General features: G+C 55.2%; 3 protein-coding genes across 8 annotated transcripts; 2 read left to right on the top strand and 1 right to left on the bottom strand.

The window, feature by feature from the left end:
- The first annotated feature begins 1,985 nt into the window (after positions 1-1,985).
- DEDD (death effector domain containing) lies at positions 1,986-11,805 on the top strand. 2 transcript variants are annotated; one of them, XM_045838345.1, is made up of 6 exons: positions 1,986-2,132; positions 3,756-3,788; positions 8,656-9,044; positions 9,204-9,311; positions 9,821-9,967; positions 10,388-11,805. In XM_045838345.1, the coding sequence occupies exons 3-6, from the start codon at positions 8,720-8,722 to the stop codon at positions 10,762-10,764; spliced, it is 957 nt and encodes a 318-aa protein (XP_045694301.1). In that variant the 5' UTR covers positions 1,986-2,132; positions 3,756-3,788; positions 8,656-8,719; the 3' UTR covers positions 10,765-11,805. The 2 variants fall into 2 exon arrangements, with proteins under 2 accessions (XP_045694301.1, XP_045694302.1); XM_045838346.1 differs by lacking the exon at positions 1,986-2,132 and adding an exon at positions 2,207-2,282.
- On the bottom strand, positions 11,711-14,429 carry NIT1 (nitrilase 1). Of its 5 annotated transcripts, none has more exons than XM_045838342.1 (7): positions 14,310-14,429; positions 13,734-13,826; positions 13,243-13,497; positions 12,978-13,138; positions 12,722-12,855; positions 12,452-12,577; positions 11,711-12,215 (listed from the first exon to the last, which is right to left on the bottom strand). In XM_045838342.1, coding segments are annotated over exons 1-7 (1,035 nt in total). In that variant the 5' UTR covers positions 14,312-14,429; the 3' UTR covers positions 11,711-11,951. The 5 variants fall into 5 exon arrangements, with proteins under 5 accessions (XP_045694298.1, XP_045694293.1, XP_045694296.1 ...); XM_045838337.1 differs by having other exon boundaries at positions 14,264-14,319; XM_045838340.1 differs by lacking the exon at positions 14,310-14,429 and adding an exon at positions 14,264-14,302 and having other exon boundaries at positions 13,035-13,138.
- Positions 14,428-26,445, top strand: PFDN2 (prefoldin subunit 2). Its single transcript, XM_045838349.1, has 4 exons — positions 14,428-14,539; positions 25,103-25,191; positions 25,300-25,423; positions 26,150-26,445. The coding sequence occupies exons 1-4, from the start codon at positions 14,465-14,467 to the stop codon at positions 26,321-26,323; spliced, it is 462 nt and encodes a 153-aa protein (XP_045694305.1). The 5' UTR covers positions 14,428-14,464; the 3' UTR covers positions 26,324-26,445.

Genomic DNA, 26,445 nt, shown 5'->3' with positions numbered 1-26,445 from the left:
TTCAGAATTTCTGGCCTATATATCATTGGAATGTTTACAAAGTTTTCTGTAAGAGGAATATATACACACAGCATAACAAATTCAAACAGTCAAGATAGATCTAAAAATGTATACTTCATCCCTCCCAGGCTCACATTTCATGGTTAATTTTTTAATGCCTGGGTAAATGTGCAAAAACGGATTGCTCTGCACTTCCTTTTTCCTCATTTATACATTGTTCTCCTACAGTTAGATCTGTATATTCAACTGCCATTAGGACACCTGCATCTGGCTGTCCCACAGCCCCCTAAAACTCTTTCTCTTGCTGGTTTCTTTTTTACAGTCGACACCATAAGCATGTTTTTTAAAAATTTATTTGTTTTTAGAGAGGGAAGGGAGGGAGAAAGAGAGAGAGAACATCAATGTGTGGTTGCTCTCACGCACCCTCAACTGGGGACCTGGCTGGGAATCAAACCAGCAACCCTTTGGTTCGCAGGCCTGCGCTCAGTCCACTGAGCCACACCAGCCAGGCGTAAGTATAGTTTATTACGTATTAATAATTGTAGTATTTCCCATGCTAACAACTGTAAACCTACTTTTGCCCACCTTGTACCTTGTGGCTTTCCAGTCACTCTGTTTACTTCTATCTGGTTTCCTACCCAACAATCTCTGAAACGGATTTCTCCAAAATTACTAAATGTCTTACTCTTGCAAAACCCAATGGACACATTTCAGTCGTATCTTCCCTGAGCTGTTACTTTCAATCCTTTGACCAGCTTCCTTGATATGTGCCACCTGGTTTCCTTCTTGTCTGTCCTTGCTCCTCTTTGGCTTCCTTTCCTCATGGAACCCCTGACGCGCAGGCATTCCTCTCTCTAGGCTATCGTGGTCACTTCCAAGGCGTCACCAACCATTTCTAGTCACATGCACACGCGCACACCTACCCACCAAACCTTTCTTTTGGGTTCCAAGCCCACACGATCTCATTCCATTGCTTCATAAATAACCTAGGGCACCCAAAAGTCACCTTCCGATCCACAACAAAAAAATGGCACCGTTACTCCCCACCTGTTCAAGTCAGAACACTGGGCATATCCTGCATTTCCTCCCTGTGCCGCACGCCCATTTCCTATCTATTTCTCCTATCCCAGGCTCCCTTCTACAGCCATCCCTGGGCTGGGTAAGGACTTCCCAATTGTCCTCCTTGCTTCTAACTTCGTCCCCTCCAGCCCACTGCTGTCCCCAGCGCACTAGTGATCCTTCTAAATGCCGATTTCTTAGTGATTGTTGTCACCTCTGCTAAGGCTCTTCACAGCCTACTCGTTGCTCTATGGATAAAGCCAGCCGATTTACAAGGCTTTGTGTAATCGGGTCCCCCGAACTCACAGGCCATTCCCGGCTGACCAGGCCCCCAGCCCCAGTTCCCGACAGTTCAGGGTTTGGCTCGCGTGACGCTTCCTTCAGGTCGCAGGTGCTCAAACAGACGAACGCTCCGCGGGCAATGCGAGAGGGCCGCCGAGCAGCGCCCGGTGCCTCGGACCCAGGTTCCTGGACGTCCGGGTTAACAGGAAGTTCAGGGCAAAGGTCGATTCCTCCTCGAGAACCTGCCCCCGTCCACTGCAACCCGACCCGTCCATTCCGTTCTTATGCGTCACGGCCGCCAGCCCGCCTTTCCGTGGGTCTTCGAGTCGACACCGGCAGCTCTGGCGCCACCGATGTCCCCACATTCACAAACGCGACCCTCTGTGCTCCCTTGCGCGGCCCCGCAGCCGCCGGCCGCCCAGAGACGCGCACGCTGCCAGGCTGCCCGAAAGCAAGATGGCCGCCAGCCTCCATTCTGACCGCCGAAGTGAAGCCAGGCCCTGCCTGCGCCAGGCCGTCGCCGGGCTGCCCTCACCTGGCATGGCTCCCCGGCCCGTGCCCTACTGTGGCCCTGAAGCCGCCACCAGCTGGCCCACGGCGGGCCGGGTTCCGGAGGCGCTACTCAGGACGCAGCCTGTCCCCGCCCCGCCCGCCTCGCTCCGCTCCCCTCCCCCGCCCCACACCCGCGCCGGCGGCGGCGGCGGCGGCAGGAGCCCGGATGCGGCGCCGGGAGACGGCGGGGGGAGCGGCGCAGATGGATCCAACATGGCGTCGCCGAGCCTGAGCCCGGGGTGAGGCGGCGGGGCGCCCGGAGCGGGGAGGGGGCTCGAGCAGGCGGGGCGGAGCCGGGCGGGGCCGCGAAGGGCTGCGGGCTGGAAAGTGAGGGGCGGCGGCGACGCGCAGCCCGAGGACCCGGGGGAGGGAGGGGACGGCGCTGCCAGGTGGGGGAGGGGCGCGGCGAGGGGCGTGCGGGACGGCCGGCGGGGCCGGGGCGTCCGCGGGCCGGGCGGCGGGACGGTGGGCGGCCGGGCGGAGCGGGGCGCCGTCCGGCCGGGCGCGGGGTTGGGGGCGCGGGGCGGAGGTGGAGGGGAGCCGGGGTGCGGAGGGCAGGGCTGTGGCGTGCGGTCGGGCGGAGGCCGGGAGTCCCGCGAGGGGCGTTGGAGACGTGGGCGGCGGAGGGTCGGGCTCGCGACGTCTGGGGCAGGGCTTGAAAGTGCTCCTCTGGGGTGGCAGGGGCAGGGCCCGCGGCAGGACTCGGGTGGAATAGGCGAGAGCGGAGGTTTGGGGCGTGGAGAGCCTGCCGGTGTGACGAGGTGACGGGAAAGTTTGGGAGGGAGGGCAGTGGGCCGGGACGCGGGTCCTGGGGCTGCGGGCGGCGAGGGGGCCGCGGCTGCCTTCGCGGGGCGGCCCCGAGCGGAGTTGAGGGCATCGGTTGCAGCCGGTGCCCGCCGGCAGGCCTTCGCTCGTGCTAACGTGGGAGGGCAGCCGGGCGGTCAGGTGGGCTTGCAGAACCGGACTCCGCTGAGCGTTCGGCCGCGTCTGGTCTCGAGCGCTGCCTGGCTTCCTCTCCCCTGTCTTTCCCGGTTAGGAAAAGAAGGGGAACCGGGAAAGACGGCGTCCCGGGAGTGTGGTCGGAGGGAAGGACTTTTCTTGTTGTTAGCGGTGCGGGAACGCGGGGAGAGCCGTGCTGGGTCGCCGGAGCCCCGCGTGCCCGAGGGGAGGCTCTGCACGCCCGAGAGAGGGGCCGGTGCGCCGGGCGGCAGCGGGCTGGCGACATGCCTGCCTTGGTTTCCAGACCTTTCTTCTGCTGTCCGGGTGCTAGGAGGGAGGGGTCAGCATTTATGTACAGAAAACGTCCCTGGTGCACGTCTCAGCGCTGCTGGATGCTGCCGTGCTGGGTATCGTGCTCTCTGTGCTGGGCGAGGAAGAGGGCTGAGAGAGAGTTGGGAGCGCACTTGCGGTCCCATAAGTGGCGGGGTGGACGGGAAGTGTCTTTTTTTGGCTGTATCACTTTCCCCGTTCTCCTTAAAGATGAGAAGCAACGTTAATACTGTAACAAAATTAGGCGGGTCTGATAAGGAACTGGGGGTTCAGCTGAGAAGGTGTCAGGATAATTGGTTTCCCCACAAGTTGTTGAATCTGGGACCTTGCTTGCCCTGAGTCTGGGAGTTTTTGGAGTCGTTTTTGGGTGTAGAGTGACTAGTGGAGAGGCGGGGAAGACTTGGCTGGGGGTGAGGTCTTGGATTGCGCGCGGAGGAGGGTCATCTGCATCAGGAGGGATCTGAGCGTGTCTGTATTTTTGCAACTAAGATTGACTAACTCTTTGGGCTTTTGAGGTTTCAAAACAAAGCTTGAAAATTGACTCTTTTCCCTTTTATTTGTTTTTGTTTTGCTGCTGGCTTCTGACCTGCTAGGAAGAGACCTGGGAAATTAACTTCCTGGCAGAGGTAAGTCTGGAACTTTGTGATTGTTTTCAGATAGTGCAAAGGCTTGGAAATGGCGTGAGAAACGTGTTGGGGTTGAGCTCGGTAGTGGGATGGATGGCAGGTCGAAGGGGCTCTCACCTGCCAAACCGAGTGCATGGGTGTGCTGCGGTAACTGGAGGTAGGTGTGAGGGAAGGAGAGCAGAAATTAGGGTGAGCTCCCGGATCCGTTTTGTTGTTAGCTAGTCTTGGTCTGCTGTAGAGAGCCATTTTTTAACACATGGAACATTGCCTTTAGCTACATTGTCCACTAAATGCCCTGGAAGGTCGTGAACTCTGTCTTCTTGTTGTTCAGAGCACCGCTTTTTAGTTCTTCCACTTAACTTTGCTCCCTAAGGGCTTCTGAGAGAGTCAGATACCTGTGGCTATGAAAGTACAGATCTCGCCCCGGGTTGGGATGGTCCTGACTTTGCTGGAAAGCAGAAACCTGCGAATGACCAATCGAGAGGAAGGCTGGTGGACACGGACTGTCTGCAGGTCCTTGGCTGGCTGGGGCCTCCCTAAAGAGAAGACACAGACTGCAGCTCTAAGAAATGCAACAGTTCATCAGAGCAAAGGATCATTTGGGGGAGACTGAAGTGGGGACTCACATTTTAGGTTCCCACATGGACTCAATCCGCCAGTGGAGTCAGAACTCACGTTGACTAGAGTGTGTGTTTGGTGGTGTCTGTCGTTATTTCAGGCCCCGAGACACCGGAGTTATCGCTCACCCGCCGCTGTGAAGGGGTGCGTTCCCCTCACTGCTCTGGCAGCTGCGTCTAGGTTCTCTGTAATTTAAGCTGAGTTCCCTTGCTTCATTGCCACAGAAAGCTGAGTGTATTTTGGTTTAAGAGGAAGTTGGCCATGTTCTTTTAATGCTGAAGTTAGATAGGTTCTTGGAACCCCCACCTGGGTTGCTGAGTGAGTGAACTCACTGCCCGAGGTGATAATTAAGTGGCGAGGGCTGCCTGTTATCCAGCCTCCTGACTTGTCTCCCAAGGATGTGGCCTTGGGAGACGTAGGCCTCTTCTTCATTTTGCTTCATTGAATGAGTCCGAACGGCACCCTAACAGGAAGGGGCGGCTGCTGGCCTGGTCTTAGGGCTGCAGAGCTGGCCCTGAGGGTTAAGCGTAGGGTCCCTCATGTCTGTCTGTCTTGCACAGGGTGGCATATCCTCTCATCCCAGGTCCGGGTTGAACTAGGTCAGATGAGACCTCTTAGGATGGGGCCGAGGGCGTGTAGCCCTACCACTTGCCTTCACCTGAATGGCAACAGCAGGTGCTGGAGACGAGGTTGGAGTGGGATGGAGCTCTCGGGCGCGGGTCGGGCTTGAGTGTTCGTTAGGCCAGCCTGTGTCTTTTCTCCTGGAGTCGGGCGGGCTCCGGTCCCAGTGGCCGAGCGACATTCTTCTCCAGACCTCTGGTGGAGAGCGGCATGCCGTCTCTCTGCCCTCAGACCCTTCATCCTGCCCCACAGAGGGGAGGGTTTCTCATCCTCAGAACCGTCCACATTTTGGGCCAGATAACCCTTCGTTGTGGGCGACTGTGCTGTGCATCATAGGTGCTCAGCAGCACCCGTGACCTCTACTCACTGCTTGCCAGTAACACCCTCCTTCACTCCCCGCCAAGGACCGTCTGAAACGTGTGCGTGCATTGCCCAATGCCCCCTCGGGGGTAAAGTCGCCCCTGGTGTAGAGACACTGACCTCGAGGCTCTGATCGCTTCAGGCACCGTCAGTGATCCGGCCTGGGAATCGAGAACTTGGAAGTGGCTGTGTTTTCCCTCAAGTGTAGGGAGTTAACCTTCGGAGGATTGAGGACGGTCACAGAACTGTGTCCATTGCCAAGGAACGAGAGTGATTAGGACCACAGAGCTCTCCCATGTTCTGCCTCGTTTCCAGTGGCCTGTTACGTGGGGCCGTGCTTCTTCGTTTCCTGGGGTTTACAGTCAGGACACTCTGAATTAGGGAGGGCTGCAGCGGCTTGGCCTTCTTATTGGCTGAATGTGAAACCTGCCCATCTGCTTTTTTGGGAGCCTCAGAGTCAACAGGTGGCCAGAGGGAACAGGTGGGATGGGGGACAAGGAGAAGTCACCGCGGCTCTGAGGAGGCCTGCCTCTCCTGGGTGGCCTGCTCTGAGCCAGGAGCTGTCTGCTCCAGTCCCCTGCACTCACACCCAGAGACTGCGTCGGGGCAAACGGGAGGGAGAGACGAGGAAATCCAGTCTGGACTTGAACAGCTGTTTTCCCAGCTGTTTCCCCTGCGGTGGGTGGGGCAGCTCCTGATAGACGTGGGCTGTGTTTCCTGTCCACACACTGGAACCCACGGCGTGGGGCTCAGCGACGCAGGAGTGGACCCCTCTGTTCTCAAGTTCGTTGAGTTTTGGTGCTTTGGTGGTTAGGGTCACCGAGGCAGAGAGGACCAGGCTCCACTGGCTCCTGGCTGTTCTGAGGTGGCTTCTTCTATTCTCTCTCTTAACCGAGATTCAGTTTCGTGGTGTACGAAACGGACGGACCCTCTGTCTCGTCGAGTGGGGCGCTGTGGGTTGGGCGGCGCTGCCGTGTCGGGAGGCTGCAGCTGGCCGGCTGCTGCAGCTGGCCGGAGCGCGTGCGTGGTAACTGAGTTGCCTGCATCTATTTTTTACGAGGTCCTCCCAGTCTTGGACTTGTTCGAGTTCACCACCTAACGGGTGTTGCATGTGATGGTCCCTTGTAGAGGGTGGGGCCTGGCACCCAGGCGTCCACTGTGAGGCGCTCAGCCCTCTCCACGTGCAGATCGCCGCAGTGCTCCCGGGCAGGTGGGGCACCGGCAGTGAGCAGTGTTCCACGGGAACCCATGAGAGGACCCCTTACCTGCCCAAGCTGACTGTCTGAGGGCGAGGAGGAGCTGGCCTGTGGAAAAGCGTTGTGGCGGGGCGTGGAGTCGGAAGGAAGAGGGGCACTCGGGCAAAAGGAATAGCCTTTGGATGGCAGAGAAGTGAACTGCGTGATGTACGTGAACTATTAACAAACTGATACAATGTTACAGAATAAAAAGTGGGTTACCAGGTTGGAAAGTTAGGCAGGGCCAGGTCTTGGAAGGTTTGGTGTGTTGTATAAAGAGTTTGGAGTGTTTTTGTAGGTAAGGAAGGGGGTGCAGGTAGGTCTCAAGCAGAAAGTGATGTGGTCTCTTGTGCATTTCAGATAGCCAGTTCACCTGGGTGTGGTGGTGGGTTTAGGTGCCTTAAGACTGATGGGAAACAGAGCCCATAGGAGGCTGTTGGCAAAGGTCCAGGCACGAGGTTGTTGGGACCTGAACCAGGGCAGGGGCTATGAAGGTGGGAAGGTGAGGCGGCTCTAAGCAGCATCACCGGGGGTGTCTGATGGGTAGGCAGCTGGAGGTCGTGGTCAGAGGGGCAGTAAGGGTGAGTGGCCAGAGTGGAGGTGAGCAGGACTGGACCTGGGGGGCGGTTGTTGGCTGGGGCCTCAATGTCACCTGCGGTGATGGAGGAACTTTGTGATTCAAATGCCGAATCACAAAATGAATGGAAGGCTGGGATCGGCCCATGACAAGGGGGTTGGTAAAAGACAGACACGAGGAAAAGTTAGAAGGCGGCCTGTCCAAAGTGCGTCTGAGCATCCAGGGGTACAAGGAGAGCAGGGGAGTCACAAGAATGCTCAGCACAGGAGTTTGGTGGCCCTGGGTGGACAGCGAGCTCAGTGGGTTAGAATGTCGTCCCCATGAGCCGAGGTTGCAGGTTTGATTCCCGTCAGGACACACACAAGCGTCAGCCAGTGTATGCATAAGTAAATGGAACAGCAACTCAGTGTTTCTCTCTCTCTAAAATCAATCAATCAGTTTTAAAAAACACATAGGAGCCCTGGCTGGTGCTGCTCAGTGGACTGAGCACCGGCCTGTGAACCTCGGGGTCTCCAGTTCTGTTTCCTGTTAGGGCACATGTCTGGGTTGCAGGCCAGGTCCCCAGTAGGGGGCGCACAAGAGGCAACCATACAGTGATGTTTCTCTTTCTCCCTTCCCCTCTCTCTAAAAATAAATAGAATCTTAAAAAAAAAAACATAGGAGCTTAGTAATGTTTCTGGATTTAAATTCATGAGTTTTGGTGTGTGTGACTGATTAGCCTTCTGAGCAGTTATGCATCTGGACCTGGTTGGATTGGAGGAAACCTAAAGATGGGTTTCTGGAAGGATGAGTCCGGGCTACTGAGGTCGAGGATGCTTATTTCTTTGAAATCCCTTTCAGAACAATTTGTGTGAGATTCACAAACGGATGTCAACGTGTGTTTTTCTATCGGATCCTTGCCAGGCCTGAGCAGTGGTCTCCTTCCTGCCTGTTTGAGAGATTGGGCTGTGGGACTTGCTTAAGGTCACACGGCCACGTGGGTCGTTAGTGGTTCAGACGGAGCAGACACTGGTTCTCACTCTGGAGATCTTCAGTCGCCCCCAGGCGGCCCCTGACCCACCTGCAGCAGCTCCTGCGCTGAAGAGCGAACTCTCTCCTGCTCAGTTGTGCTGCACCGAAGAGGCGAGCTGGCTGCGGGCAGCACCGGGGACCGAGGGCCCTGTGTTGGAGGCCGGGGACTCTCAGGGCGACAGCTAACCGCAGCGCCTGCTGAACGTGCGGCGCTGAAACCCCACCCCACGCCGCGTCCTCCCCCGGGCGGAGTGACCCCGCTCCCCAGTGGCGTCTGGGACCCAGGGCACCATCTGCCCTCGGTGCAGAGCTCTAGGCCTCAGTTTTCAACACGCGCTCACTGGGCGCTGCCCTGTGCCAGGCGTGGCGTCAGCACTGGCAGTGCAGGAGGGGATGAGACCGGTTCTCGCCACCGATGAGCTCACAGGCTCTTTCGTCCTCACAGCGCAGCGGGGCGTGCAGGTGCTGAGCAGGGGTTCCCGAAGGCGTCGCGCACCTGAGCCCCCAGCATGGCGGGCCCGAAGCGCCGGGCGAGCCAGGCGTGGCCGGAAGAGCGGGGCGAGCAGGAGCACGGGCTGTACAGCCTGCACCGCATGTTCGACATCGTGGGCACCCACCTGACGCACAGAGACGTGCGCGTTCTGTCCTTTCTCTTCGTGGACGTCATCGACGACCAGGAGCGGGGCCTCATCCGAAACGGGCGTGACTTCCTACTGGCGCTGGAGCGCCAGGGCCGCTGCGATGAGAGCAACTTCCGCCAGGTGCTGCAGCTGCTGCGCATCATCACTCGCCACGACCTGCTGCCCTACGTCACCCTCAAGAGGAGGCGGGCCGGTGAGGGGCGGGGGCTGGGGACGTGGGCATGGGGGGGAGTGCCGGCGGGAGGCAGCACTGGCCCTGGGGGTGCCCGGGGCCCTGGGAGGCCCGTTGGAGGGTTGGACCGGGAGGAGGGGGGGGCCGCATCTTCCCGAATGACTCCTTCTCCCCCTGCAGTCTGCCCCGACCTTGTAGACAAGTATCTGGAGGAGACATCGATTCGCTATGTGACCCCCAGAGCCCTCAGCGATCCAGAGCCAAGGCCTCCCCAATCCCCTAAAACAGGTGAGGGGGTTTTAACTCTCCCAACTCCATCATCCAGAAAGGGCACACGGGCCATGACCAGCGTGGCTTCGTGGGGTGGGCGTCATCCTGCTGGACAAGGTTTGATGTCCAGGCGAGGTGCCTGCCTGGGTTGCATGCCAGGTCCCTGGTTGGGGGGTGCATGAGAGGCAACCCAACCGATGGATGTGTCTCTCCCTCCCTTTCTCCCTTCCTTCTCCCGTCTCTGAAAATAAATAAAATCTTTAAAGAAAAAAGACAGAAAGGACATGGAACCCATCATAGTCCCAGCTTAAAATGGAAGGACACTGCCTCCTTCCATAGCCCCATAAAAACCAGGTGAGGCGCTGTTGCGTCCCCTGGGTCCTGTGATTGTTTCCAGGTTGTGTCCTCCTAGGTCACATTGTGGATCCTGCATTTCCTGCCAAGTCTAAGTGATTCCTTCCTCATGCTAAGAGCAGTGTTTGAGCTTCTGCCTTTACCCCCCTGTCGTCTCCCCTTCCCCCTGCCAGTGCCTCCCCACTACCCTGTGGTGTGCTGCCCCACTTCGGGCCCTCAGATGTGTAGCAAGAGGCCAGCTCGAGGGAGAGCCACACTTGGGAGCCAGCGGAAACGCCGGAAGTCAGTGACCCCGGACCCCAAGGAGAAGCAGACATGTGGTGAGAAGTCCGTGGGTCCCAGGGGCACGCTCTCCGTGGCAGGCTCCCTGTGAGTGCCGGTGCGGAGCGGGGCTGAGCTTTTAGTTAACACCAGGTCACGGGCGCCAGCACGGCGTCCTCCCCGCTCCTCGCTGCAGGGCAACCCAGGTCGCCCTGTGTGGGGGAGGGTGCGCGTGTCCTGTGCCTGTCGACAGGGAGATGCTTCCCAGAGGCCAGGTGCCGCTCCAGCGGCCGGATAACGGGCCTGGGCGCCGCCCGCTCCGCTGCAGAACCGCCTGCACTCGAGCTGGTTCGGGGGCCCCTGGACACGGGGGAGGGGCTGTGCGGTGTTCCAGCTTCACTGCTCTGCAGCTCTCCAACCCTTTCTCGAAAGCTCATCCCTCACGGCCGTCCCCGGCCCACCCCTCCTCTCCCCCGCAGACATCAGGCTGCGGGTCCGGGCCGAGTACTGCCAGCACGAGACCGCTCTGCAGGGCAACGTCTTCTCCAACAAGCAGGACCCGCTGGAGCGCCAGTTCGAGCGCTTCAACCAGGCCAACACCATCCTCAAGTCCCGGGACCTGGGCTCCATCATCTGTGACATCAAGTTCTCCGAGCTCACCTACCTCGACGCCTTCTGGCGCGACTACATCAACGGCTCGTTACTGGAGGCGCTGAAAGGCGTCTTCATCACAGACTCCCTCAAGCAGGCAGTGGGCCACGAAGCCATCAAGCTGCTGGTGAACGTGGACGAGGAGGACTACGAGCTGGGCCGGCAGAAACTCCTGAGGAACTTGATGCTGCAGGCCTTGCCCTGACCCTCCCCTCCCAGGACTCCCCCTGGCCCTCGCCTCGGGAGCGCACAGACTGTCTGGGTTTGTTCTCGCCCCTTCCAACCAATCACACCCCTGCCTTTTTTTTTTTTTTTTAAGGAAAAGACAAAGGAAAATGGAAGTGGTGTCCCCCACCCCTCCCTGCACCCATGTGCCTGGGCTTCCCATGTCCCTTCCCACTCAGCCCGACGAGCCTGCAGCCACCTCGCCCCGGGCCCCGAGACGGGTGTGCAGGGAGGAGCCAAGTCCGTAGGACAGTGTGTGCAAGGGGCTGGAGCGAAGGCTGCGTCCGGTGCCCTGAGGGGCTCTCACATGTCTGTCTGACACACTAAAGGGCTGTGAGTCAGGAAGCTGTGTTGTGTGGAAGGTGAGACTGAAGTGTCTTTTGGAAATTAATCACCATCCTCTCCCAAATTATAGAGTTTTTTTAAAAGAAGCTGTGGCCCTTTCCACTCTCTCCTGGCCTCTGGTGCTGCTCCTCTCTGCCTCATTCCCTCCCTTTCCGGGCTCGGCCCCGCCTCTCCCCCGGCCTAACCCTCTTCCCGGAGGATGGGTGAGCTGGATCAGCCTGGTCAGCCTCCCAGCCTGGCGTGTGTGCACACGCTGGGAGGATGGGGGTGCTGAGGCGCAAACACCCCCCCTGAAGAGGGGAGGGGGAGCATGACACTTGCTTCCCCCGAGCAAGTGGAAGTAAGTAAGGTGCCCTGCAGCCCTCCCCCCTGCTTGCTTCTGGCTCGGGCAAAGGGCGTCCAGGGGAAAGCGAAGTGATTCGGTGTCGGGCCTCTTTGTCCTTCCCCGTCCACATGCACTGAGTGTTGCACTTTCATCTGGGGAGGAGGCGTGTTGATGAGCCAGTGGCCTGGAACCGGGGCCAAGTCCAGCGGGCACAACACCATCTCCTCCTCCAGCTCCCAAAGGAGGTGTCCAGACACAGACTTTATGATGATTATATTTTTTTCAATGCTAGTGCTGCTCAGCCCTCAGCATAATTTCAGTTTTCATGAAATAAACAGTGACTGTATAAAATTCCACCTTTTTGAAACTAAAATCTGAGCTTAGGTGACTTCCTACTTTCCCAAGAAGCTGAGCCTGCGTTCCTTCAGAAGGGTCACGGTCCTCCCAGTGAGGGGCGGTGCGCCTGCGTCCCACCTACACCACGCAGCAGCGCCAGCTCACAGGGGGCGACCTAGGTTGCCATAGAGGTCAGGCCTGCGGTGCTGGAACACAGGCAGGTGTTGGCGCAGCTGTCGCAGGTAACCAAGGTCGATTCGGGCAAGGCAGAGGCCTGGTCCCTCAGAGCAGCGGGCCACCACCGTTCCCCAGGGGTCCACCACCATGCTGTGGCCGTAACTCGCTCTCTTCTCGTGATGGCGTCCACACTGAGCTGCTGCCACAACGTAGCACTGGGTTTCGATGGCACGGGCCCGCAGCAGCACCTGGGGAGACGTGTGGCAGCTGGTGTGTGTGGGGGCGTGCTAGGCCAACCTACCCGTGGTGACCAGCTGTAATCGCCAAGGACTGATGCATGGTACTGACTACTGAGCACACGAGAGGGAGGCAGCGGTTTAGGAGTGAGTTTCCCAACCAGCTGAGAAGGCAGAGAAAATTTAACCTGTCGGGCCGAGGGAAAAGGTCGAGAGAAGGCCCGAGAGTCCTGATGGGGCACTCTTACCTCCCAGTGGGCCGGACCTGTCACAGATCCGAAAGCTGAGGGGTAGGTAAGTATTTCTGCTCCAGCCTGAGCCAGTGCCAGAGAGAGTTCAGGGAACCGCATGTCGTAGCAGATAGCCAGACCCACCTGGAATGAAAGAACTGTCCTGTCTGTCATAGCATCTAGCCACACCCCCTACCCTGCTCCTTGGGACGTTCCATGAGTGACCACGTCGCGGTACTCCTGTCCCGACCCTCTGGTTCCCCTTCCCCCTCCCCTCACTGCCCTCACCTGGCCCGCTGGTGTCCTGACGGGCAGCTCGAGCCTGGGCCCGGGCATGGTGGAGTTGCTCTCACGCATGGGCCCCTGCCCTGGAATCTCCACGTCACACAGGTGTGTCTTCCTGTAAGTGGCCACTACTGACCCTAGAGGAGGAAGGAGAAGAGATAATTGATGCTGGTGCTCTAGAAGCCCAGTTTAGCCCCTCTGCTCCCAAGGAGGAGCCCTTGGCCATGGAAATGGAGTTAAGAAAACAATTCTGGAGAACCTTCGTTTAGGCAGAAGAGCTTGGCGAGAGGCAAACGAAAGCGTTGGGAGGTCTCACCCTCGCTGTCCAGGAGCACGTGGCAATTGTAGATTTTCTGAGTCTGCTCCCAGTCGTGGCCACGCTCGTGGAAACCGCCCAAGGACAGCCAGAGTCCACATTCCCTGGGTGAGGGGTGGACACTGGCACTCTTCCCAAAGCTCCACCCTCACACCCCGCAATCCAGACACTGCCCAACAAAGAAGACCCCTCCCCCTTTTCCTGATACCTGGCAAGCTGGGCATATTCTCCCAAAAGTGCCCCTCCCAGCGGCTCAGACAGGTGTAGAGTCTCCGCAGGGTCCCGTGCAATGAAGTCAAATGCCTCTGGCAGGAAAGCCAGGCAAGCACCCAATCGGGCAGCCTCTCGAACCAGCTCAGCACAAGCTTTAAAGTTCTGCTGCTTGTCTGGTGTGGATGTTACCTGGCACACAGCCACCAGGGGCATTTCCCAGGAGGAAGAGAAGTTAGCCATGGCTCTGGGTCTGTGAATGGTGCAGGTGGGACTCAGGTTTCCCAGCGTGGGGAAACCCAAGTTCAATAGCAAGGGGCTCAAGCGGGGAGCAGGAAAGCTGGGCTTCCCTTTGGTTCTGTGCTCACAATGACCTACCCATCAAATGTCTGGTGGATGGTAGGTACCCCACTGTTTCCCATCACCATTCATTTAGTATTTATTGAGCATCTACTATGTGCCAGGCACTGAGGATACAAAACATGTTACCTGGACCGAGCACAGAGTACTGAGCGTTGAGGTATCCGCAGTCCGGGCCACAGAAGGGACAGGTGGTGAGGAGCTCTGACCAGGAAGCTGAGCCTGAGGAAGGCAAGAGACGAGGCTCAACCCCTCCCTCATGCAACACTTCCAGAGTTCTCTGACTTCTCGCTTCACACCATGAGGCTGAACTGAGGCCCTGCCCGTGAAGAACCCACCCCCAACAATCTTCCAAACACTCTTTAAGTAATTATGGGCCACAGGAAGAGACGATGAGATGGGAAGACAGAAGTCACCTGTACTTCCAGCGACCTCGCATTGACCTGAAGCCCTGTCCTCTGCCAAGCTCTTGCAGCTCAAAAGGCACCTTCCAGCAACTTCCCCGCCCCTTCCCCTCTGGACCGTGCACCTGCACAGCTGGATCGCATACCCAGGATCTTTGCGGTACCCCGACCCCACCGCCGATCGCGCCCCGCACCCCTCTCTGCTCAGCCCGCCCCCACCCCGGGGTGGTGTCTCCGTGGCACATGTGAAGGCACCGCTGGTGGGAGTCACCACGCCCGCCGCTCGGGGAGCAAGTCCTACATGTAGACACAGCCAGCACCATCCGACGTGGAGAGCGTACGAGGGGGGGGGCGGGGGATAGAGTTCCGAGCGAGGAGGCGGAGCCCCGCTTCCGGAAGTGACCTAAGCGCCGCGCCGCGCCGCGCCGCGCGCCGGAAGCCCCGCAAGCGGCGAAGATGGCGGAAAGCAGCGGTCGCGCCGGCAAGAGCAGCGGGAGCGGCGCGGGGAAAGGGGCGGTGTCGGCCGAGCAGGTGAGCTGCGGAGAGGGCGCCAGAGGGCAGCCCGCTGGGTCCAGAGAGGGCCCCCGCAGCTGCCGCAGGTTTTCTCTCCAGGCCCGCGTTCGCATGGGCACCGGGGCGGGCAGGGTCCTGGAGAAGCCCGCGGGGCCCGGAGGGCCCAGAAAGCCACGCCCCTCGGGTGCTGGGAGAGCCCCCGAGAAGGGAGCCCTGAGATGCAGGGTCTGGAAAGACGCCCGGATCTGGTGGGAGCTGGGTCCACGCTCTCCCTACTTCTCCGCAGCCCGCGACAGGCCGTGGCTGGGCACGGCCGCTCGTAAGGAAACCCAGGGGATTAGTCTGGGGCTGGCCGTGGAGTCGGCTACCTGACCCCGAAAGTAAGTGGACAGTCGCCGTCACTGCAGAGCCACGTGACGCACACACTGCATAAGTCCTGCGTTTTTACTACTTTGATTTCAGGAATCATTAGATTGAATTTCTTTAGAGATCAAAAACCCTTTTCTAAACCGAGTTTGCATTTCCTTCCAGTGCCTAACATCGGGAAACATTTTATAAATTAATCAGAAAGCCCTTTGTGCTTGGGCACCATGGTTTGCTAACCTTGGCTAGTGTTTAACAGAGATGAAAAGAAATCTACATAAGAGAAAGGAAAGCATAATTAAACAATAGCTCTTTTAATTATGGATTCTTTTACCAGTTATTTGTTGAACAGTTACAGAGGCAAAGGTATTTGCATGAGGGTTTTTAAAACTGCCCCTTCCTTGCCATCAAACAGTTCTAGTCTGTTTGGGGAAAGTAAGCCATACAAAATGGTAATATGAAGCAGAAGAGGTATAAAGTGCTATAGGATTTTGAGGAGGGAGGAAGAGAGTTTTGGACAGGAGAAAAAGGAAAGGGAGAGGAACCTAATGCTTTTTGAGTTTCTGCCATGTGCCAGACACTCTGCTGGGTACTGGGAAACAGAAGAAGGAAACAGACCTTGTTGTAAAGTTAGCTCACAGACCCCTTTGAGAAAAGACAAACCAAGCCATAAGATTGACAGCGTCCCACACAGGCCCTTATTCGTGGCAGGTGGTGGAGGGACCCCTAGTGAGCATGAGGTTATGGGATTGGGGCAGGAGGAGGTGGGAAAGGGAAGCTGTGTAAGGCGGCGGGGGGGCGGGGGGGGGCTGTGACCATAGGAAGTGCACTGGGATCAGACACACGTGTGTGTGAATCACATTTCTACTATTCACTGTCTGCGACCACCCAGGAGTTACTACTGCTCTTGCCCTTTCCCTCCTGTTAAGACTTAACGGTCCCTGGCTCATCACTGCGTTGTGATTATGAGGCAAGACAATGCATTCAGAGTGTTCTGCCCAGCGACCAGCATGCAGTGTGTTTGTAAGTGTATTTTGTCCTCTAGAAGAAGTGCTCTTTCAGTGCAGTTCTAAAGGATGAGAGCAGTTAGTCAAGCAAGGAAGGAAGTGGAGGGTTTTCAAGGTGGAGGGGACCGTGTGTCTGAAAGCACTCAGGCACAAAGCTGCCTGATGTGTGTGGGAGGCAGGTAGACTCAAGTTTTGGAATGGACTGCCAGACTTGGATGTGAAGAAAAAGGGATACAAGGAATCTAGGATGTTTTTCAGGTTTCTGTCTTCGGTGGATGCTGGTGCCATCGGGACTATAAGAAGATGAACAAGTTTGTGGGGAGAAAATAAGATTATTGTAGGATTTTAAGTTAGGGCTTCCTGTGGGACATCCAGGTAGAGACATGTAGTAAGTGGTTAGATGTATAAATCTTGAGTTACAGGAAGAAATCTGAGTTGGAGCTATAGGTTAGAGAATTCTGAGCTTGTAGATGGTAGACAAAGCCATGGTTATGGATGAAATCATCTAGGGTTTGTTCAGAAAGTGGAAAAAGAAGCAAACGGTCGTGGAGAAAGGGAATCCCTCAGAAGAGACTGAGGAATTGTGATAATTGAGTTTTGAGACTATGGAGATCACTGGGTGAAAAATACAAGATTTCTGGTTGCTGCAAATTTGAGCCACAGCGAGATGGAAGCAGTAACACATTGTGCTGGACACTGGACTTGTATATCTTCTGTCACTTAACGACTGCCACTTGAAGTAGGGTGTGGTGTCCTGTGAGTTTTCAGAGGCTTTGCTTAACTTACCGAAAGCGTCTGGAAGAGCACGGCTTTCCACTGAGGGACTGGACAGTCAGACCTGTTTGGGTTTTTGTTTTTTTTTAAGATTTTATTTATTTATTTTTTAGAGAGGGAAGGGAGGGAGAAAGAGAGAGAGAGAAACATCAATGTGCGGTTGCTGGGGGCTGTGGCCTGCAACCCAGGCATGTGCCCTGACTGGGAATTGAACCTGCTACACTTTGGTTTGCAGCCTGCGCTCAATCCACTGAGCTACGCCAGCCAGGGCTCGGGCTTTTTTTTTTTTTTTTTTCACTCACAGGATCACATCAGTGAGATTGGAGTTGAGCCTGAGGACTGGGTGCTTTTGAATGGGGGCCGGTAGAACTAGGGTGAGTGGGGGAGAGCTGGGAAGGCCTAGGTGGACATGAAGTGCAGTGACTGTTTGGTTAAATCATGGTGTGTGCATTAGGAAAAGGTCCTGAAAGTAAATTGAATCTTTGCATGGCAAAGATTTTGGGACATCTTAACTTTTGTTTTTAAATCCTCACCAGAGGACATGCTTACTGATTTTAGAGCTGGGGGGGGCGGGCGGAGAGAGAGGGAAAGAAGCATCGATCGGTTGCCTCTGCACGTGCCCTGACTGGGGATGGCTGCTGCAACCCAGGCTTGTGCCCTTATTGGGAATCAGACCTGCGCCCTTCCGGTTCACAGGGTTTGCTCTGGCCAGGGCAAATTTGGGACTTTTAATGTGAACAGTGAGGCAGTCACAGGAGGATATGTTGTACTGTTGATTTGTTTTCTGTTACAATGTGAAATATGTGCGTTGTGGAAAATGTAGAAAACTCAGGAAAAGCAACAAAATAAGAAATAAATTACCCATGATCTTGCTATCGCGAGAGAACTATTCTTATTGTTTTGGAGTATATTTGAGATTATACGGACCCTTAATGGGTTTGTATGTGTGTAGATGAAAGGGGAGGAAATGTATGTTTTACATATTTACGTATTTTATAAAATTAGCATTATACAACGTATACTGTTTTGTCATCTGCTTTTCAAGCCTAGTAGCGTATCGTGAACATTTTTGTATGTCACCAAGTATTAGGAAAGTTAAAATGACACCGGTGTACGGGGTGGATGTGGGGAGTCCAAGAACAGGGAGACGGTTTGGAAGACTGCGGCAGTGGTTGAGGCGAGAAGTAATGAGGCCTGGACCAGGGGGGTGTCAGTGAGCCCGAGAAGATTGCTGAGGTAGGTGCAGTAGATTCGGCTGTTGACCGGAAAGAGTGTGTTCAGAGTGGAAGCAGGGTTTTCTGCCTGGAGGGCTAGAGCGGTGTCTGTAGCAGAAGTAAGGGAGACAGGGAGAGGAACCGTTTAAAATGGGGTAAAGGAGGATCAACTCGGCTCTGAGTGACCTGAGTTTAAGGTATGTATCCGCAGGGCACTTAGGCATGATGTTCTGTAATAATAGCAGCTGCTGCTTATTGACGATCTGCTATATGCTGGGTGGACTGGGAGAGGCCAGCAGGGACCAGGTCTTCATGGGACTTCTTTCTGCTGTGTGGAGTTTGGGTTTTATCCTGATGTGAGCGGTGGGAGCCATTGAAGGTTTGGGTATAGGGGTAATGTGGTGAGATTTAAATTCTAGGTCAGTTGTGCTGCGTTCTGGACAGTGGGTCGAGGGGCACACCTGGAGGCAGTGCAGAACTGGGGCGGGCTTGCTGGGGGACAGCCGGCACCTGGGGGAGGGGACACGGACGGAAGCGCACGGATTGTGAGTATTTGGCAGGGGTGGCTTAGACATCCAGTGGGTGTGCATAGTGTGGGGTCAAGATCTTTCCTACTTAAAAATCATTAAGTTGAACATAATAAAAGCACCATTAGGTCTCTGGGGAAAGACGTACAGCGATAACATTGCTGGTACCACCATAGACTCATCTGTCCATCTTGAGGGAGCTTCACAGCAGTGTGCAAGGAGGCTGAAGTCTCAGGTTACCACCTTTTTGACTCATTTGTCTTACTCTTGGGAGTATGATTCAAGAGATGGATGTGAAAAAAATTTAAATTATATTGTATTGATTATACTATTAAGTTATCCTGGTTTTCCCCCTTACCCCCCTCCACCCAGCACCCTCACTCCCTCAGGCAATGCCCCCACCACCATTGCTCATGTCCACAGGTTGTGCCTGTGAGTTCTTTGGCTTCTCCGTTTCCTACACTGTACTTCACATCCCCATGGTTATTCTGTAACTACCTATTTGTACTTCTTTTTTAGAAATATTTTTTCATTTACTTATTTAGATTGTATTTATTTGCTTTTAGAGAAAGGGGAAAAGGGAGGGAGAGAAACATCAATATGTGGTTGCTTCTCACATGCTCCCGACTGTGGACCTGGCTGGCAACCCAGGCATGTGCCCTGACTGGGAATCAAACCGGTGACCTTTGGGTTTGCAGGCTGGCACTCAGGCCACTGAGCCACAGGAGCCAGGGCCCTATTTGTACTTTGTAATCCCCTCACCTCTCACCCATTCCCCCACACCCTCCTCCCATGTGGCAACCATCAAAATGCTCTCTGAGTCCACGATTCTGTTTCTGTTCTTGTTTGCTTAGTTTGTTTTTTTTTTTCACTCAGTTGTTGATAGGTATGTATTTATTTCCATTTCATTGTTCATAGTTTTGATCTTCCTTAAATAAGTTCCTTTAATATTTGATATAATAATGGTTTGGTGATGATGACCGCCTTTGAAATTTCCTTGTTTGGGAAGCTCCTTTTCTGCCCTTTGATGCTAAGTGATAGCTTTGCTGGGTAGAGCAATCTTGGATATGGGTCCCTTTCTTTTCATGACTTTGAGTATTTCTTGCCAACCCTTTCTAGCCTGCAAAGTTTCTTTTGAGAAATCAGTTGACAGTCTTATGGAAACTGCCCTGTAGGTAACTATCTGCTTTTCTCCTGCTTTTAAGTTTCTCTCTTTATCTTTAACCTTTGGCATTTTCATTATGAGGTGACTTGGAGTGGGCCTCTGTGCATTTATCTGCTTGGGGCTCCCTGTGCTTCTTGGACTTGTGTGTCTATTTCCTTCACCAAATTAGGGAAGTTTTCTTCCAGTGTTTTTTTCAAATAGATTTCCAACTTCTTGCTCTTTCTCTTCTCCTTCTGGCCCACCTATGATGCGAATGTTGGACCTCTTGAAGTTGTCTCAGAGGCTGCTTATACTATCCTCATTTTTTGGGATTCTTTTTTTCTTGTTTTGATTGGTGTTTTTTCTTCTCTGTGTTCTGTATCATTGATTTGATTCTCAGCTTCATACACTCTACTGTTGTTTCCCTGTAAATTGTTCTTTATTTCAATTAGTGTATCTTTTGTTTCTGGATCTTTTTTATGCTGCTGAGGTCCTTGCTGAGTTCCTTGAGCATCCTTATTATCAGTGTTTTGAACTCTGCGTCTGATAGGTTGCTTATCTCCATTTTGTTTAGCTCTTTTTCTGGAATTGTGATCTTTTCATTTGGGCCATGTTTCTTTGTCTGTGTTTTGGCAGCCTCCCTGTGTTTGTTTCTATGTATTAAGTAGGGCTGCTATGAGTCCCTTGGTAACATGGCCTAGTGTGGTAGGTGTTCTGTAGGGTCCAGTGGCACAGCCTCTCCTGTCACCCAAGCTGGGCGCTCCCTCTGTGAGGGCAGAGTACACCCTCCTCTTGTGGTTGAGCCTTGGTTGCTGTTGGCCGATCAGTGGGAGGCATTTACCCAGGTCAGTTTCTGTGACGACCGGCTGTGACCACTGACCCCCAGTCTCCGCTCTCCGTGGAGGATCTGCTGTGCAGGGGCAGGTGCTGGTGCTCTGACATGATCTGTAGCTGTCCACTGGGTGCACTGGCCCTGGGGTTTCTCAGGTGGTACAGGCCAAGGTCAGCCCCCACCTGTGTTTTGCTTGGGGCCACCCTGCCTGAGCTTAAAGCAGTCTGAGATGGCTGCTCCTTGTGCTGGGCTTGGAGGTTCCCAGGTGAAGCCAAGCTGTGAATCCAGGCTGCTAGTTGTGGGCCTGGGGCTCACTGAGGCCAGCTGCTGCTTGTTTGAGAGGATTTAGGAAGTTGTGTAGCAGGAGCCAAGATTAGCCATTCATATGGAAAAACAGCTTGGGTGGGCCTATAAGTTAGGTGGGGTGGAGTCTCAGGGATCTCCAAGGCAGGTCTAATAGTGTTAGGTTGTTGGAGTCTCAGATATGGCACCAGCCTATAAGGTCTGTAGGGGGAGTGTTTAGAAAAGGGACAATGGCCTCTGCTCACCTTGATGCCAGACACTCCAGTTTCTCCCAGTATGCCACTGGTGCCCTTCAAGCTGCCACCTCAGTGCTGGAGCTCAAAGGGAATGAATCTGAGTAGTTGAATCCATGTGTGGGTTCTTTAAGAGGAACTGCTGCCCTGGCTGGTGTGGCTCAGTGGACTGAGTGCTGGCCTGCAAACCAAAGGGTTGCAGGTTTGATTCCCAGTCAGGGCACAGGCCTGGGTTGTGGGCCAGATCCCCAGTAGGGGGCACTTGAGAGGCAACCACACACTGATGTTTCTCTCCCTCTGTTTCTCTCTCCCTTCCCCTATGTAAAAATAAATAAATAAAATATTTTTTAAAAAAAAGAGGAACTGCTTGGGCTCCAGCAGTTTCTGCCACTGACTCAGTCCCTGCTGGTTTTGCAGCGAGCAATTGTGAGGACTTCTCTTCCTGGCACTGGAATCCTGGGCTGGGGGGCCTGGTGTGGGGCTGGGACTCCTCACTCCTAAGATACCCCTCCCAAGTTTTCATTCACCGCACATGGGTGAAGGAGCAACCCATTCTGTCTGTGCCACCCCCACCCCACCCCCGTGTGGAGGGCGGTTCAGAGTGATGGCCGCTTAGTGTTTTCATTGTGATCGTGATGGGGTTCTGTGAAGAGGTGAGCCGTGTCAGCCTGCACTGCTGTCCTGACCGGAAGTCCCCCCATGGCTCTGAAATTTTGTGCTTTTTGTCCAGATATCTAAAATCATGCTATTTATTACTGAAATACTGGAAACAATCTAAAAAAACCTAATGGAGGAACAGTTCATTCTAAAGAAATATACGAACAGAGTATAAATGCTCTAGCCTTAAAAATAAGAAAGCTGCGTCCTGCAGATGAATCAACAGAGAAAGCAGCACACACACACAGAGGGGAGAACACGACTTAGCCACAAGAAACAAAGAGGTTCTGCTATTTGCAGCAACATGGGCAGGCCTCGAAGGCATCACGTTAAGTCACAGAAAGACAGACATCGTACGATCACGTTCACGAAGTGTGGGATCTACAGACCCCTCACTTGGACACGGTGGGTGGGCGGGGTAGCGGGGTGGCTGACGGGGGCGGGCGCGCAGGTGGGAGACGAGTGGGCTCTGGGGGCGTGACTCGTGGCCTGGTGACCGGGTCGCAGCCCTGCACTGTGTGCGCGGAGGTCGCTGAGACAGGAGACCTGGAATGTTCTCGTCCCAAAATGAAATAGATGGTTGTGTCAAGTGACAGATGTGTTTGTTGACTGACTTTATTGTGGTCATCATTTTGCACTGTCACCGGGGTGTCCAGCCCTTGGGCCATGTGCAGCCCATGGTGGCTGTGAATGTGGCCCAACACAGAATCGTAAATTTACCTAAAAACTTTTCCTTGCTCATCAGTTTTCATTTGCATTTATGTATTTAATGTGCTGCCCGAGACGACTCTTCTTCCAGTGTGGCCCAGAGACTCCACAAGGTTGGACGCCCCTGGAAGGTGTGTGTATGCTTTGAATTTGCACAGTGGACTTTTATATTTGAATAAAGCTGGGGGAAGAAAACCATGTGCTGCATAAAATTATTTGTACGCGCCAGTCATGCGACTGTAAAGAGCTCTCTGTAGTGGCTAGGGTGAAGCTACTTTGAGTAGGATAAAAAGTTGGTAGTTTAATTTAATTGGATTCTTTTTCAGGAGGGATGTTTGTGTGAGATGATGGTTCCATAGATCGGAGAGAGTCAGCATGGCCTGCCCCTTCCTGCCCGACAGCCAGCCCGAGGAGGGCTGGCTGGTGGGGAGAAAGGCCGTTAGCAGAATTGTGTTCTCAGAGCCAGACGCTGGGACTGAGGCTCAGCCTCTTGTCCTCGTCACTGCGCGGGCCGGAGAGGGCAGGCTGAGGTCAGCTTGTTCTGCATTCATGTTACAGTGAAGTTGCAGTTAGCTGCTAAGAGATTTTGTTTCCTTGAAGTGCACTAGTGGCTAAAATTTTCTGTAGTAACTGTGGGTAACTCATACATTTAAATAGATTAATTTTAGTTTGGTATTTGATTAATCGTTTGTAAACTGGACCAAGAGGAAATAGGAGTTGTTAATTAGCAAGAATGGTTGAAGAACATTAAAAAACATTTGACTTCCGTTAAATCAAAGAGTGGTTTCCTACTAATTTGGGACAAAAAGGTCAGGCCTCAGAGATTTTAGACACTGACTGGTAAGCCGATTTCATCGATGAATCGAACCACCACACACCCAGAAGCCTGTGGTTTGGTTCTAGAACCTGGTTTCGTCGTGGGATCTTCTTGGATGGAACGGTGTTGACCGTGGAGAGGCCACTCGTGTGAGTGGGGCTGCCGGCTTGGCAGTGCCGGGTCTCCAGGGCCGTCATCAGCACGAGTGAGCGAAGCAGAGGAAAGGGAGAGGAAAGGGTGGGCTGGAGAGGGCAGCGAGCCCTGGTGGGAGACGCCTGGGCTCCTGAGGCTGTAGCAGAAGGGAGGCGGGGTGCGCAGGTCAGCCGTGGGACGACGTCGCTGTGTGCGAGCTTGCAGAGAGAGCTGGCAGTAGGGACCGTCGCAGAGAGGGGGTCAGGCGCGCCTGGGCGTCCTGAGACGGGAGGGGGGTGTGCTCGAGAGGGAGAGAGAGAGAGAGAGAGAGAGAGAGAGAGAGAGAGAGAGAGAGAGAGAGTGAGTCGCGCGTTGGTGGGAGTGGTCCGGAGAGTCCAAGGCAGGGTGTGGCGGGAAGGCCGTGGCGGTGAGGAGCACACTTCACTGCCTGCATTGCTGTCCACGCCACCGGTCCCCATGGCAGAGAAGCTCTAGGAAGTAGGCACCTCGGCACTCCAACGACAGAACGACCCGTGAGATCTTTCTAGAAATGCCAGGGCCAGGACCTCACGCCCAGTGATCGCGCCGCTGTCTGGGGCCCTGGTGTCCGTGTTCCTGAAATGCCCTGCTGGTGGCTCTGCTGGTGGCTCTGCTGGTGGCCGGAGTGTCCGACGTCTGTCCAGGGTCCTGATCCCACGAGCGGCAGAGACAGTGTGAAACCTGCTGCTGCCAGCACCCCTCCCACGCCGCCTCCTCCCTGGCTGCGCGCCGCCTTTGCAGACGCAGCCCCCGGAGCGCCGCGAGGTCTGGAGCCCACCGTGCTGCTGGTGCCCGGTCCGGTTCGCAGAGCTTCCCCTCTCTCCGCGGTCTCTGGGCAGTGAGGGGCCGTAGTGTCACGTATCAGCCTTTACATGTGATGTTTCTTGTTTAAATTTATTTATTTATTACTGTTCAAGTACCGTTGTCTCAGCATGTGGTATTTCTTGTGCTCTTTCTAGCCCCCACCCGCTCCCCGATCCTCACCCTGCAGGCTGCAGTTAGGGCAGCAGCCCCCCAGGGAGCCGCGCCGTTCGGGGCACGCAGGCCGCAGAGGGGGTCTGTGGGCAGTTTCGCATTCCTTCTCTGTAAGGGGTGCTGTGGAAGGATAGTGGGTAGTTGGCACAGTTGAACACTGAAAAGTCAGGTAACTAGTTCACACCAAGGATGACCAGGTGTCTTAGCTCCCCCTGACTTCTGCCCCTGTGCGTCTCCACCCAAGACCAAGCTTCTGTGGGCAGACTCGGGCATAGAGAAGGTCGCTGTCCCTGTGGTCTGGGAGCACGGGCCCTGTGAGTGGCAGCTCTGCAGGAACCCGCGTGTCGTGCGGCAGTTCACCATGGGGCTGGCCGCTGGGCAGGCCCAGGCAGGGGCAGTCACCACAAAGCCTTGTCTGACCCCTTTGCCTGCAGGCTTTAGGGAGTAGGCACCACCGTCCTCATTCCTCAGGAGAGAAGGTGGAGGCTCCAGCTTAATCCACTAGCCCTCTGACTGTGGAATTACATGAGAGATCTTTCTAGAATACCAAGGCCTGGGCCTCCCCCTCCTCTGTCAGAGAGCCTGTGGCTTTGCACCCCATCCCTGTTGCAGATGCCTGCTCTTTACCAGCTGCTACCGCAGGTGGACCAGCAGGGGTCTCACACAGAGCAGGCACAGGCGAGCAGGCAGTATTTGGTGCATGGCATTCCAGGCAGCGCTAAGTAGGAATTGCAGACCTGGTCCCTTCCTTTTCCTGGGCAGGTATCCCCCACTGCAACTCTGTAAAGGTCCTGTGTTGTGTCTTGACCCTGTGTCATTTTCATGGTGTGTCCTTTCCCTGTCTCTCTCCCCTTAGGTAATTGCTGGCTTCAACCGCCTTCGGCAGGAGCAGCGGGGCCTGGCGTCCAAGGCGGCTGAGCTGGAGATGGAGCTGAATGAGCACAGGTGAGGCAGCCAGAGGTGCTGATGGTAGGGAGTTGGAAGGCCTTTTGGGGGGCAGGGCTGCACGGCACGGGCCTTCATTCTGAGACCCTGCCCCGTCGTCCGCCCCAGCCTGGTGATAGACACCCTGAAGGAGGTAGATGAAACCCGCAGGTGCTTCCGCATGGTTGGAGGGGTGCTGGTGGAGCGCACTGTCAAAGAGGTGCTGCCTGCCCTGGAGAGCAACAAGGAGCAGGTGAGCGAGGGCCCTTGAGGAGAGGTCTGGGTGACGAGGGGACGAGGGGCGGCCAGGGCTTTAGGGGACGGGTTGGGGGGGAGCCTGAGGCGGAGCTCCTATTGCAGACTGTGTTCTGCTGCTGCCCAGGACCCAGCTCCTAGACCGGGGGGATGGGGGGAGCACACTGAGGGCAGGGTTTCCGGTGGTGCAGCCCACAGACCCCTGCACCTGCATCACCGGGAGGACTGGTTTGACGCGTGGCTTGTCCGCTCCCTTCTGATGTGTAGCCTTTGGAGGTACGGCCAGTGAAGAGGCATTTTAAAAACAAGCAGCCCGGCCCTGGCTGGTTGGCTCAGTGGACTGAGCACTGGCCTGTGAACCGAAAGGTTGCTGGCTCGTTTCTTGGTGAGGGCACATGCCTGGGTTGCAGGCCAGGACCCCTGGTGGGGCCCATGCAATTGATGTTTCCCTCCCTCTCCTCCTCCCTCACCTCCTCTCTCTCTAAAAATAAATAAATAAAAAATCTTAAAAAAAACAAGAGCAGCCCAGGTGATTCTCATGCGCACTGAGGTTCCCGAACCATCGTGGTTGAGAAAGGAGTAACAGGAGTCACCCCAAGTGTGCGGGCTCTGCTGCCAGGTTAGGCTGGGGCCAGGGGTCGGAGGTATCCCCTCTTCCCCACTCCCCCAGCCGCTCTCCCCCCAGGTGGGGGACATGATGTGATGTCTGTTGCTTGCCCTCTAGATACAGAAGATCATCGAGACCTTGACCCAGCAGCTTCAGGCAAAGGGAAAAGAACTAAATGAATTCCGGGAAAAGCACAACATCCGTCTCATGGGGGAGGAGGAGAAGCCGGCCCAGGGGAGCGCGGATGGGGCCGCGGCCAAGGCTGGCTCCGCAGGGGTGCTGGTGTCCTAGGCACCGAGGCCTTGGCGTCTTTTTCTGCCCGGACTCCGCCTTCTTTCAATTTCTCTCTATTATTATTTCCTCTGCTATTGTAATATTTTTTTTTTTTTGTTAATTAAATGTTTTGGTCAGAA

The sequence above is a fragment of the Phyllostomus hastatus genome, unplaced genomic scaffold (genome assembly GCF_019186645.2).
Source record: "Phyllostomus hastatus isolate PE091 unplaced genomic scaffold, TTU_PhHast_1.1 phas_contig_283, whole genome shotgun sequence".
Taxonomy (NCBI): Eukaryota; Metazoa; Chordata; class Mammalia; order Chiroptera; family Phyllostomidae; genus Phyllostomus; species Phyllostomus hastatus.
The sequence above is the reverse complement of the archived record's forward strand: the minus strand, read 5'-3'. Positions and strand labels throughout refer to the sequence as shown.